The 14,368-nt window shown below is 41.3% G+C and overlaps 1 protein-coding gene across 1 annotated transcript; it reads right to left on the bottom strand.

The window, feature by feature from the left end:
- Window positions 1-1,648: 1,648 nt before the first annotated feature.
- On the bottom strand, window positions 1,649-13,872 carry SLC16A14 (solute carrier family 16 member 14). Its single transcript, XM_056850066.1, has 4 exons — window positions 13,611-13,872; window positions 9,147-9,290; window positions 3,055-4,041; window positions 1,649-1,800 (listed from the first exon to the last, which is right to left on the bottom strand). Exons 1-4 carry the CDS (start codon window positions 13,870-13,872, stop codon window positions 1,649-1,651), a joined length of 1,545 nt encoding a protein of 514 aa, XP_056706044.1.
- Window positions 13,873-14,368: the final 496 nt, after the last annotated feature.

Genomic DNA, 14,368 nt, shown 5'->3' with positions numbered 1-14,368 from the left:
TTGTACTATGTAAATGTTCTGTTTTGTTTAAATTGTAATTTTGTATTCCTTTTATAAGTCACTTTGAGTCCCCACTGGGGAGAAAAACAGTATAGAAATACTTAAGCACCCCTGCTGCTGTAAGTCATCCACTTGTTAAGCTTGCTTTGCCTAGCAGTCTTTAGGGTTTCATCACATATGCTTGGGTGTAATGTGTAGGTTGGCCCTTAGCCTAGTGCATTTTCAACTACTCAGCAGCACCATTCTACCCACGTATAAAACAACCTTGGAATAAATCAGCTCTTAGAATCCAGTCCTGCTTCTGCTGCACAATGATTGGCACAGAATAGACTCAGGCACTGGATGGTGTAGCACCAAGTGCAAATATAGACCTTGATGCCGCTGAGACTGTTTCTATACTGGTGACCACATGCTTCATGGTGCAGGAGCATTACTGATGGTGGAAGAATGGCAGAACCCTACTGTTGTATTCTTATGGCCATGTCCACTGTCCCCTTCCACTATAACAGCCCTGCCATGCTTGCCTTGCTTAGGATACTGATGCAAGCTTACATTGTTAAAAACTACTAGAGGAGAAATCAGGCACAGCTTGGGAGAGAGATAATCCTGATATCACACCGCTCTGCCTCTATGATAGTTCTACTACTGAGGCCAATGAGGATGATTGTCAACAGATTTAAAAGGCACAAGTAAACAAAGATGGTTGATGGTTCTACCAGGAATCATTCTAACATAATAAATGACAGCAAAACAAGGTAAAATTACTGTACTTCGGCAAACAAAGATGAACGATGGAAGGCAAGCGTCAACTGCTGCTAGATTGACAATGGTAACGTATCCTATGCATGCTCAATCTAAGCATGTCCATTTAAGAAATTAACAGTGCCATCCAAAACAAAGTTTCACCCTTCTAGTCAATTGAAATTAGTGGGCTGTAGTAATAGTAAATTATCCTGAAGTGGCTATTGACCTTTTTATCTCAGGAATTGTGGTACTCCTCCCCACTTGTAACCATTTGAAGATATTTATATTTGTCACCATGGTACTTTTTTGCCAATTGATACCAGCAGGAATTTCAAGTACCTTGTATAGAAAAAATTGTGACACAGAAGCCACAAATGATTTATCTCATAATGAAACCTTCAAAAGGATTGTACTACCAGGAGCCCTTTAAAGAAGAAACTAAGAAACGGTGTATTTGCATACTTAATTGACCCAGGAGGGTAGTTGGTTTCTGTTCAACAACTGACACAATAACCAATAAGATTTTATTCTGATACTAGTGATTCCCAATGGGATCAGTTCTTCTCTTTTTCCTGTTAGTGTACAGCAGAAGCAACTGCATACTGGTTGAGTTATGACCGTGCGAGTATCAAAAGGAAAAACTAATTTTTCAGTTGTTGATCAACCCACTGGTGTATAGGCACTGGGCCATTCTGCTTTCAAGTGGATTATTTTACATATGGCAACAAAAGTACCAATTAAAGGCTTTTTCCATGGGTTCCTTGAGAGTGGCAGTGTGAACTTTATTCAGTGTCCACCATGGTGCTTTTCAGTCCATTTGGTCCCATCACAGAAGCTGTTTGGTATTGATTTTAGAAAGCAAAATGAAAACGACATTCCCTTTAAAAACATTCAGTGAACTGCTTTATACTTTTCCATTTTCAATGCCTTTTTCTACTGCTGTCTTTTTCTTTCCAATATAAGGTTGGATGAGCAATGAGAGGATTCCCACCAGGTAAAGCACACCACATATATAGAAAGAAAAGTCATATTTCTGGGTGAGGTCATAAATCCAACCTGCAAAATAAGAAGGAAGCAGTTATCATTATAAGATATAGTCAACATATCTATGAAGAATGCAAAACATTACTTGATCTACTCTTAGGAAGATTGCTAGATGGCATCATTCTTTGTAGTTGATTCTCCTGGGCCTCTCAATAACTTTTGGTATCATCAACCTGGATCATTTGAGTGATTTGGTAGTTGGCAGCACTTTGTGGTGTTGGTTCTGCTCTCATCTTCCCAGTGGGATACAGAAGGTAGCTTTGGGGATTGTTGTTTCTTTGGATGTGCGCTGTACCATACACTACCTCAATTTCTGTATCCCTATATTATTTACTAATTCTATTAACCACTTTTCCCTGTTGCTCAAAGCAGTTTACAATCGAACCAGAAACCTGACATTAAAACATTAACACAGTTAAACACCATTAAAACTAAGTCAGGATAAAGCCTGCCTAAACAATACAGGCATACACTGCCACTTAACTTGAATGAGAGAAGAGGCCGCCTTTCAACTGGCAGCCTATTCCATATGGATGGGACTTCCGCAAGAAACATTTTTGTCATGGTGTTCATAGGTATCACTTCCTTTAAGGAGGGAAAGAGCAAACCTTGTTGGAAGGATCTTAAGGTCCATCTGGACTCATATGAGGAGAGGTGGTCCTTCAGGTATGAGGGACCTGAACCATTACAGTCAAACCACCACCTTGAATTGGATCCAGTTGCAAACAAGTAGCCCATGTAGCTGCTATAATACTACTGTCATGGATTAGTTAGACTAATACACATTCTGGATCAGTTGCAGCTTTTGAGTTGACTTCAGGGATGGCTCCACATGGAGCACATTACAATAATCTAGTCTGGATATCAGGTAGCATGAATCAAGGTAGCCAGATCAGCTGTGTCCAAAAATAGGTGATTATTCCTGGCCACTGTAGGTGAAGGGCAAACAAGGAGGCATTACTTCTACCTATCTGCAATCTGAGATCATCCAACAGTTCTACCAGTGCTGCCTTGGTTCAATTACCTGGCCTGAAGCCCATCTAAAATGGATCAAGAGCATATGTTTCATCCAGGAATACCTGGAGTTGCTCTCCCCTCTTTTTGTTTATCTAGGACACTGATGTCTACAAATATATAGGTTTCTTCCATCTCTGCTTCAGTTCTAAATTGTATTGTTCCTTTTATTGTTTTTGTTATATTTTGTACCCAACTTTGTTCTTGAAAAGTGAGTCAAGATCTCCCAAATAAACAAAGCACCATAATTACCTGCAAACGGTGGTCCAAGCAGTGCTGATATCCCATTGGCACAAATTATGATTCCATAGGCATTTGCAAGGTGCTTAATCCCTACCAAATCTTCAGTGACAACAGGCATGAGGGAAAAATATCCACTGGAAAATCCTATTAGGGCACAGACCACAGCCAGTCCAACATAGGTATGCATTAATGGCAAAATAAGAATGCAGGTGACGAGGGTAAAGTTAGCTGCCATGAAGACATTCCAAGCACTGACACAGGGCGAATCAGAAATGATTCCAAGGATGACTTTACCAAAAATATGAACAATGGCAATAATTGAGGTCAAGGGAAAGATGTCATTCTGTGCAGACAGGTTATACTGTTTGACTATTTCTGGAAGGTGGATAAATGGGATAACAAAGGTGCTGTATGCAAACAAAGCCCAAAATACAAAGGCTGCAAACGTTCTGTTGGTGAAGAGGGATGCAGCTCCAAAGTAACTGGCATACCAGGTCCGAAAGCCCTTCTGGACTGTAACAGTCAGTTGGCTCACTGTCTTCAGAATGTAAAGGACATAGACATTCTTCCTTAGTTGGGTTGTATCTTTGCTTTCCAAGGCTGGAAGACTCCCCGGCTTATGATCCTGACTTTGCCTGTCTTTTTCTTCTTCACACAAGACACCGTTACAGGTCAGTGTTTCTGCAGAGCAGGACAGCGCTTTCGAGAGACTCTGGCTTTTGCTGCTGTTTCCCTCTTTTTCAGTGGTTTCTTCCTTGTGATAAATGGGTCGCATGAGTGCTGCACAAACACAAAGGTTCAGACAAACAGCACCTTGGATGAACATTGCATTTCTCCAGCCGAACTCCGTACAAAGATTTTTCAGCAAAACTGTCATCAGGAAAGCACCAAACCCTGTCCCAGTTGTACTGAGTCCCTGAGCAAGGGCTCTTCTCTTCTGAAAGTATTCTCCCACCATGACCACAGCAGGCAAGTACACCATGCCACTCCCAATACCTGAAAAATAAACATTCCAAAATGATCTAGGAAATTATCTTCACTATAATCATTACCTAAACAGATGAACTAATGAAACAAAAGACAGTATGTCATAATGTAAGGATGGGGTGTCGTAAGTATACTTACAGACTGTTACTGTGCATGCCTTTACGCTATCACAGGAATCAGATGTGGGACGTGGAGATACTTTGAAGCAGTGTTTGGGGAAAAAGTGAGTAAGGAACCCCATGGCGCAGAGTGGTAAGCTGCAGTACTGCAATCCAACCTCTGCTCAAGACCTGAGTTTGATCCTGACGGACATCAGTTTTGGGTAGCCAGCTCAAGGTTGACTCAGCCTTCCATCCTTCCAAGATTGGTAAAATGAGTACCCAGCTTGCTGGGGGTAAAGTGTAGATAACTTGGAAAGGCAACAGCAAACCACCCTGTAATCAAAGTCTGCCTAGTAAATGTTGGGATGTGACGTCACCCCATGGGTCAGTAATGACCTGGTGCTTGCACAGAGGACTACCTTTACCTTTTATAGTAATGGGTAGAGGGGGTTAGAGTGATAACATCACATCCTAAACAAATGTGTGTGATATCTAGAGAACTGTTCATGGAATGTGTTTTCTGGGGCGGCTGATCCATTAGGGCAAAAGGGACACTGCCCCACCAAGCTCAGCTTTTTGCTGCTTGCCAGAAAGTGATACTGCACCTAACTAACTGTGTGGTTGTTTGGTGACACAAGGGACAAATTATTTTCTGCTTGACCCCATATAACTTCATTGTCTGACCTGACTAAGCCTAGGGGTCAAAGTAAATGAGACATCAGATTGTTGACTTTTTAAAAACAATTCTAATAACATGAGTGGGGGGGTGACTCAGATCAGAGGCAGGGGGCCGAGGAATATGTGGTTAATTTCCCTGGTTTAAATCACATACACCCGTACAGCTGGTAACTGCCATACAAGGGCAAAATCTAGGCATATGGTATCTATGGTATTCCCATGGGGCAGTTTCAGAGGCGATTTATGTCAAGGAAATGGTGCAGGGTAGAAAGTTAATTACTCCTCCCCTAGTTCCATGGCACCCAATGTGACACCCCACCCCCCAGTTGATACTGCTACTTTGTAAAGATATGGGAAATTCCAATTATGACATCTAGGTGACTATGGGAGCAAGAGTAAGCAGGTCTACTCAGATGTAAGTCCTATTTGATTCAGTAAGGCTTCTTCCCAGGAAAGTTTACTTACAACTGCAGCTGATGAGCAACTCATTGCCACTGGGAAGGCCAAACTGCCTGTAACCTCCTCACCTGCCTGTCTACCAAATATCTGACTTGCTTTCTCTCTCCCGGACCGTCTGGGCCATGCCAACTACCCTTCAGTCTACCCGATTGTGAGAGTTATACCCCAATGAGTAATGTATTAAAGGTTTAGTTGCAAAGGGAGTTATGTTGACATTTGAACTAGCCCAGCAAGGTTCAGCCCCACTAAAAGGTATTTTTACCTTTTAAATATCCCACACACAGCCATACTTCGCTGCCAAGTCAGCTTACAATGAAAGCAAAACCATAATTTACAGTTATGGTACTGTAATGTATAAAATCAGTAACAATACTAAAACCATCAAAAACATCAGCTCAGTCAGCAGCAACAAATCATCAATATTAATTTTGGAAAAGGAGCAGAGCACTAAAAGCACTTAGCAGGCAGCAGAACATTTAAAACACATCCACATACATTGTGCACATTCCAGCCATTGGCACAGTAGGAGCGTAAGCAGTAAGTGCTTAATATGCTTCTGTGGCCAGCCTATGACTTAGGTTTGCCATGTCATTTGGGTTTCATGAATGACTGACAGGTGATGTCTGATGTCTCACCAGAAAGACCAAGCGTAGTAGGATTTGCAAGTCCAGAGCCAGAAGGACTCTAAAACTAAAACCAAAGAATTATTCTAGGTACCATGCTGTACATCAGGTTGCACAATAGGTCACTGATACATTTTCCACCGCAGCAAAGGGATTTTATTATACGTCAAAGAAGCATGGTGGAGCTGATGTACCACCAATTTTTAGAATGTAAAACCAGAAGCATGGAAGACTTGGTCAGTGCTAAAGAAATCAGTTACTTTACATAGTGGGGATGTACATTGATTGAAATACGGTATGTTAAACCTTGTTCTCAAAAAGTATTTAAAATTGCTGTTTTTCTGAGATAACAGCTGGAACTGTTCTGTTTTCATTCATGCTCAAACAATGCTCTGTGAGTTAATTGGCTTAAATGGGTGTAACAGAAAATGCAGTCTGGTCTTGTGTCAACACTATTGCATCATCTGGGGAAAGAAGAAAACATTTTCGGGTTAACGGACCATCTATTTTCTGCCTCAGAATGCATTAGCTGTTCCGAAGTATTTTATTGCCGTTCAGAAAGACTTTCCCAAGGGTTTTTCCTCATTCCAAAAGGAAAAATAAAACGACAAAGATTCCTCTTATTATTCTAACAGGTATTGAAGTGGCTTTGGAAACAGAAAAAGCAAATATTGATTTTGGGCAAGTCTTAACATGAGGTAAAGGGAGGCAGCCACCTCAGATGGCTTTTCTGTGCCATTAAGCAGAGTCAAACTACCACGTGTTTCATTTGTTTTTGTGCTGCAGAAGGCCATTTGGATGTTTCCCGTTCTGCTGCCAAAACAGCCTGGGCTCGCCCTGCTGCGGTCTACCGGTAACTGATAATTTTGCTACTGCTGATTAATCATTTCCACTCTCACAATCAGCTCTCGCTTCTACACACAGCAAAGCACAGTTTCCTTTTTACGATAGCTGAACATGAAGGATTGCTTGTGTATGTCTGTAGTTCCAACAGCTGACAAAGACAATTGGTAGTTGTGCACCTGTGCACCCCAGAATCCACATGTTGCAGACTCCTAGAAATCTCCCTGATCCAACACAATGACCATAGGGCAAGTCAGCAGCTCTCCAGAACTCAAAGGGTTGGATCCTACCAGTTCATTCTGCTGCTGCCAGCACAGTTGCCCTGTGCAAGGAGCATTCTACCTGTTCCAAGGAGCGTTTCACCAACAAAAGAGCCTTATATAATGGTGGAAGGTTCATTGTGCTACATGCACCAGTAGAAGAAACTGCTAGGATCCAACCCTAAGGGTGCAGTCCTGTACTTAGTATCTGAACTTAATAGCATTTAGTAGAGGGTCAGGACTGAGCATTCATTCTTCATTATGCTTCTTCGAGATCTATGTTACTTTAGCTTTCCAACTACAGGGCAAATTCAGATTGTTTCCATGCTGTTTTTAAATAAGAGATGTGTTTGTGTAATTTTGCCGTCAAGTCACAGCTGACTTAAGGCAACCCCATAAGGTTTTCAAGGCAAGAGACATTCAGAGGCTGGCTTGCCATTGCCTGCCTCCACATGGGCTGAGAGGGTTCTGAGAGAACTGTGACTGGCCCAAGGTCACCCAGCAGGCTTCATGTGGGGGAGTGGGGAATCAAACATGGTTCTCCAGATTAGAGTCCGCTGCTCTTAACCACTACACCACACTGGCTCGCGATTAGGAGATACTGCCTGGTTTTAAAGTCTAAACTTGCAAATCATAGCAAGCTCCTATTAAATTGAGATTTGTGCAGGAACATGGCAAGTCACCATGTCTGCAGAAATACTTCCTATTCCTTTTGTGCACAGAGCATGATTCAGTTTGAAAAACTCAAGTTTCTCATGATGTACAAATGCTGGAAACTTGGAAAATCACAGTTTGTTTATTCCCCCACAAGACAGGATTCTATATCTCAATTAAACTATGGCTTAGAATTCTGGTTTGTGGGAAGTAGACAAACTCCATTTTCTCGGGCAGCTGCATTGGTGTGTCATGGGGGAAGTGGAGTTTGTTTCAGTTCCAGACTCCTTAATTGCGCTCCTTGCAAGAAGACAGGAAAGGAAAGGTGCAAGCTGCGTTCATGCACAATTTCAGCTAAAGCGGAGCTTGTTGTTACCTCGGAATGCAGCCCGAGCAGGTTTTTCACTGCTAGAAACTTATGAAGTGGCTAATCTGTTTAATCAGCTGTCCTTCAGAGCAAAGGTTGCTTGCTATTTTTTAAAAAGGCTATCAATAAGGTACATAAAGCCAGTTAAGTGCATATCAAATATAATTAAATATGCTGTCCTGAATCAACCTGGTGAATATTGTTCCGAAAGATCAACAATCTGAAAAAGGCAAATTCCCCTGAAAAGACACACTACCTTAATTGACCCCCACAGCTAGTTAGTGTCTTAAGACCGTACACCATAATTTGTACATCCAGTAAAATACTTTCTGAGGTTAATACCAATCAGCCATGTATATTATGGACAGTACACTATGGACAGTTGCTTCTGCTGTTGTAGAGGAATTTTGTAACGTCAACGTCCAGCTTCACTGGGACTATTTAACACCTCATTTTAGTGCACTCTTAGTGCAATCCTGAACAGTGTTACACCTTTCTAAGCCTGTTGATTTCAATGGAATTAGATGGGTGTAACTCTGCTTAGATTTGCACTGCTCACTGTATCTTTGAATACAATTCAAGTGCATGTTCCTGTCACACACCTTTAGATCACCAGTGGGCAATTCAATTGCACGAAGAGTCACAAAGGACGAACAGAACGAGCCAAAAAGTGATGGCTAACATTTATATTTCCAATTTCAGGAGAAAAACACTGTTGTAAAAAATAAGTACAGCAGGTCTGACAGCACTTGGGACATTGCTACGTTCCTAAAAAGATATGCAAATTATATTAATTATATGCAATATTTAGATTAGCTGCAACTATCCAGCCAATCTGAAATACTTCAGCTGTCAGCGCTGACTATATTGCCTGAATCAAGGAATCTGTGCGCTCGCTCTTAAAACAGATCCTGCATGCACAGGCATCACCATTCACTTCAATAGAGAAGGTCATCTCCTCACTTGTAACTGTATGTACAAAACCACCTCTCCATTCAATTGAATGAAGAAACCTTTAGACTTGGGGAGATACAGACCTGGCAGTGTTTCTGACCACCCAAGGACTGGTGGATAAGGATGATAGTCTGATTCTAATCTATATGAACATTAAAAAATAAATAATACTTACCAGCTGTAACTCCAAATGTAATAAAGAGGTAATATACATTTGAGGCATAGGAACTTAATATCCATCCAAGGGCATTCAAGATTCCTCCAGTTACTGCGGTCTTCCGGCATCCACAGGTGTTAATGAATAAACCAATAAAAGGACCTAAAGACACGAACAATGGTTTGTTTTCCACCCAGGATTTTCACCTGATCAATGTTCATTAGCAATCGGCAGTCTACCACACTGAACTCATCATGTCAATTCCTCTTTCCATGACCCCACAGTCAAACACACACTTTCTACAGAGCAGCTTCCCATGGGCATAGTAGAAGCTCTTCACCACCTATATTTCTGACGTCCATTGTTCCTACACCAATCCACCATATATCATCTGCACAATCCAAGCCCTTGTAAAGTCAGGAGGAACACACATGAAGCTGCTTAACACTGACTCAGGCTGTTGGTCTATTAAGGTTGGTATTGTCTACTCTGGAAAAGACAGTCAGGCTAGGAAAAGTTGAGGGCAGCAGGAAAAGAGGAAGACCCAACAAGAGATGGATTGACTCAATAAAGGAAGCCACAGCCCTCAATTTGCAAGATCTGAGCAAGGCTGTCAAAGATAGGACATTTTGGAGGACTTTCATTCATAGTGTCGCCATGAGTCAGAAGCGACTTGACAGCACTTAACACGCACACACACACATTCTCTACTCTGACTGGCAGCGACACTCCAAAGTCTCAGGAGGCAGTCTTTCATATCACGTACTACCTGGTGGTTGTTTTTTAATTCATAGTGTCACCATGAGTCGGAAGCGACTTGACAGCACTTAACACACACACACACACACACACATTGTCTACTCTGACTGGCAGCGACACTCCAAAGTCTCAGGAGGCAGTCTTTCATATCACGTACTACCTGGTGGTTGTTTTTTAATTTAAAATGGAGGTGCTAGGGATTGAACTTGGGAGCTTTTGCATGCAAAGCAGATGCTCTTTCACTGAGCCATGGCCCCACTCTAAATGCCTTCTTCTGACACAATTGCCCATGAACCAATTACGCTCATGACATTATAGCCACCATCTGGTAAAGCCCAAGACACTATTACAAAAAGTGCACTATGGTACACTCCAGTTTTTGTAATAACACAGTTCCCCTAGATGACACTCCCTTCAATATAAACCCACCAGTTAACAGGAGTTATAAAGTGACCTGGAGTAACTGTGAGGCTGGAGTTCTTTTAATGTTTTAAAACCAAATACCATTCTCTTAGAAGCAAATAAACAAAATAAAGCAACATCTTAAGAGTTCATGATGTTTCTAAAAGAAGAAACTTTTTGTAGTATCCAATAGGAATGTTAATGGTTCGTGTTGCATTAGGAGAAACTTGGACTGAGAAAAAGGCATGCAGAAATCTTGTTGGACAATTCCGTAATTATATGTTGTGTCAGAAAAATGCCCTGACCCAGTTTTTGTCTGGAAATTGTTTTAAAGCTATGTGTCTTTTAAAATCACCTTTAAAAGTAATAGAGAAAGAAGGAATGAGTGGTGTTCTGGCTGCTCTTCTCACACTAAAAATTATAAAATCAAGATCTCTTTTATTTCCAAATAAACTTTAAAGAGGGTTGGTAAAATCAAATTCTAATTATCAAACAGATATGAGTTTATAAAACATACAATTGTTTGATGAGGGAAAAATTGCAGTCAACAGTCACTAGCATAACTTTTAAGTTTAGAGGACAATTTTTTTACAGCCCTAATTATTTTCACCATAAACATGATCGGACATGAAATCATTTAATTATCACTTGCCAGTGCAGTAGTATCATGCGAGCTCTTCATGATCATTAAGTGCTAGAGATCTGTGTTCAGAGAACTAGCCAATTATTCCTGATAGTACAGTTTGGTTTATAAAGGGGAGGGTTAACAATTAACAGAACATAAGCAAACTGTATCTTAAAAGTAGCCAAACCTTTAGATTTATGTTAAGTCTACAGAATCTGAGTTTGGAGGTCTCCATTTTTTCTAAGATACTTTATGACAAGACAAGCATTAATCATGCGGTATACTCATTCTAATTTGTGCAACTTGAACTGAACTGTTCAACAGAGAGTTCTCCACTTTCTCAACCCATGGCCAGTGTTTCAGTAAAGACAGTAGTGATGCTGGTTGGAGAGGCAGAAGTTTTAGAGGAAATTGTGCTGCCCACCCTTAATGTGGGAATCTTGTGTTGACTGGTTTGGTTAATCATCGAATCATAGAGTTGGAAGGAGACATACAGGCCACCTAGTCCGACCCCCTGCCCAATGCAGGATCAGCCTAGAGCAGTGATGGCGAACCTTTTAGAGACTGAGTGCCCAAACTGCAACCCAAAACCCACTTATTTATCGCAAAGTGCCAACACAGCAATTTAACCTGAATACTGAGGTTTCCTCCCAGCTCGGCCAGCTGGCAGAGTCTTGTCCACACATGTATGTACAAGGTCATAAGCTGGCAAGGAGAGAGATCTTGTGTGTAGGCCCACATTCTCTCCAAATAGGGGAAACTACATGCACTGCTACAAGGGGCAGATGTAGAAATCCATCTCAGGATGAGACACAAATACTTCTACTTGCACAGTTTTTGCTCCAATATGGGCAGAGTGAATGGAAGCTTGTATTAGCTTTGCTGGATCAAGGAACCAATCAGAAAAAGATAGCAATTGTGCCTGGTATTTGGGGGGAGGCCAATCAAATGACTCCACTGATGTAACATGCTTCTTTTTCCAGCTTCCCACTGATGACTTACTGAGCACCCATATTGCTAAAAGGAAGCAACTTTTACAGAGTGCAGAGAGAACTGTATTCCCTATGTCGTTTGGGTTAGACGGTTTTACACAAGGATGTGGTGCACCCCAGCAGTCATCTGAAAATGACAAGCCTAACAGTACACATCTGATAAAAAAGGGTCTAAGAACAGAGTGCTTAAGTATTGCTGGAGGCCTTTCCACAGTTAGGAGTGTATGCACTGCTCTGTAACTGGGAGGAAGAACTCTACCATTTTTTTAAAAGTGCTTGTGTTGTATCTTCTCACCGCTCAAAGCAAATATTTTGCAGCTGTGAAATACGTGGTTCTTTATCTAATCTAGCTTCATGTTGCCCTGTGTCTATTACAATAGCTTGGATAGTAGTGGCATGATTGTCACAGGCACCTATTGGCTGGTATCTGTAGCACCACTAGCTATAACCAAGTGTATATCTTCTTTAGAGGCTGAATGTCCTTAAAGAAGAGAAAGAACTCCATGAAGCTGGTTAGAAAGGAAAAAAAGATTGTTCAAATGCTAGCAAATCCCTGCATGTCTGTCCTCTTTCAAATAGGTTTTCGGGTGTGTGTGTGGGGGGAACCCTACTCGGTATAATGGTTGTTTCCCACATTGCACTATTAAGGGAGAAAAAATCACACCATTAGTACTGATGGAAGCTAGTACTCTAAGGATAAGGTATGTGTTTTTGTTTTTGTAGTCTTCAAATTGGCTTTTGAGTGAGGTGTACAGGTCTTGCCAAAATTTGTGACTTGATAACTTTCTTGTCTCCTGACTTGCCTTCTTTGTTAATAATTAATTCACCACAATATGTCTAGATATGGTCTGCTGAGTATTTGCCCTGTATATGTTCTGTTCAGGAATTGTTTTCTGCAACATCGTCAAACCCAAACTAGAAAAGAACAGGGGAGCTGAAAACTGCCTATGGAATGTTACACTTCAGTTCATGAGTTGTCCTGCTTCCTATGGGTTAAAGTCTGTTTTAGCTTGCTAATCACGCAGGCCTCTGTGAAAGCACTAGGGTTGCAGAATTTTCATATGAGCAAGATAAGGAGGCACATTAATCTCTCATGTAACTGCCAGATGGTTCACTGAGCAGAGCAAAGTGTTTTCTTTCCCCACAATCCTGATTTGACGGTAAGGAAAACTCCCAATTTGAAGTTTTCCCAGACACCCTCATTTGAACATCATGGCTAAATGACTGAAGACTTCCAAAAACAGGACACTTTTGATCATACTCTCAGTACATGTTAGCATGCAAACAGGAGAAGTTGTGCTTCTGCACATAACAGACAAAGAAAGGTTTGTCATGAGACCTGAATGCAGCCAAAGGTTCCTTTCCATGTATAGATCTTTCTCCCCCATGGAAATGAATGTGATAAACCAAACCTCTATACGTGATGTGGGAGGGACCGTGACTCAGTGGTAGAGCCATCTGCTTTGAATGCAGAAGGTCCCAGGTTCAATCCCTAGCATTTGCAGTTAAAAGGATCAGATAGTAGAAGATTTGAATCCCCAGAGACTCTGGAGAGCTGCTGACTGTCAGAGTATAAGATACTGATCTTGATAATAATCTGACTCAGTATAAGGCAGCCTTATGTATTCAGGTATGTCAGAGTTCATGAGGAGCCTTGGATCAAGATGATAACTGCTTTATAATAAGGAGGACACAGCGCCATACCTACAATGAGAGTAATACCCATGCTGAGGGAGCTGACCCATGCCGTGAGGCCTCGACTTTGGCTGAATTCTTCAAGCCATTCCATGTTGAGAACTCCAAGGGCCATTTGTGATCCCATGATGAGTACATGCACCAGGAAAGAGGAGAAGACAATCATCCATGCCCATCCTCCATCAATGTCTGGGTCTGGCTTCAGCTTCTTCTCCCCATGTTTTGAATCATCTTCACAATCACAGCCAATATCTTCATGGCTGGCGTACATGTTCTCTATGGTATCTTGAAACAAGCAGATAAAAATGTTTTTAGTAATACTCAGAAATTGATTCAGACATTTCTTTATTTTAGATTTTTGGAGTTACATGTTTCATCAACTTAAACATTAATAGCTGTAATGAAGTTTCTGGGTTGACAGGGTTTATTTGAGATGTCACAGCTAGGAGCAACATTATGGCCACAGTACAGTGTTAGTAGGCTAAAAATTTACCTGTGCATTAAAGGTGGGAGCTGTTGTAATAATATTAGTAAATGAGTAGAAGCAGAAATGAACACATTTGGGGTGGGCTTAGACCTGTTTCTTATAGCTGGTGCGGTGATAGTTTCTTGCTTCTTGCTCCATAAAGGCAAGTGTCTTTGTGTAGTCACAGTTCAGCAAAATTTTATAAGGGAAGAGAGAAAGAATGTTTTAATTTACAATTTTTCTGGTAGTTTACGCTTTTGCTATGTTTCATTTTGTAAGCCATCTCAGGCAGATTCCCTGG

The sequence above is a fragment of the Euleptes europaea genome, chromosome 5, assembly GCF_029931775.1.
Source record: "Euleptes europaea isolate rEulEur1 chromosome 5, rEulEur1.hap1, whole genome shotgun sequence".
Classification (NCBI taxonomy): domain Eukaryota; kingdom Metazoa; phylum Chordata; class Lepidosauria; order Squamata; family Sphaerodactylidae; genus Euleptes; species Euleptes europaea.
This window is presented reverse-complemented; position numbering and strand designations above follow the sequence as displayed.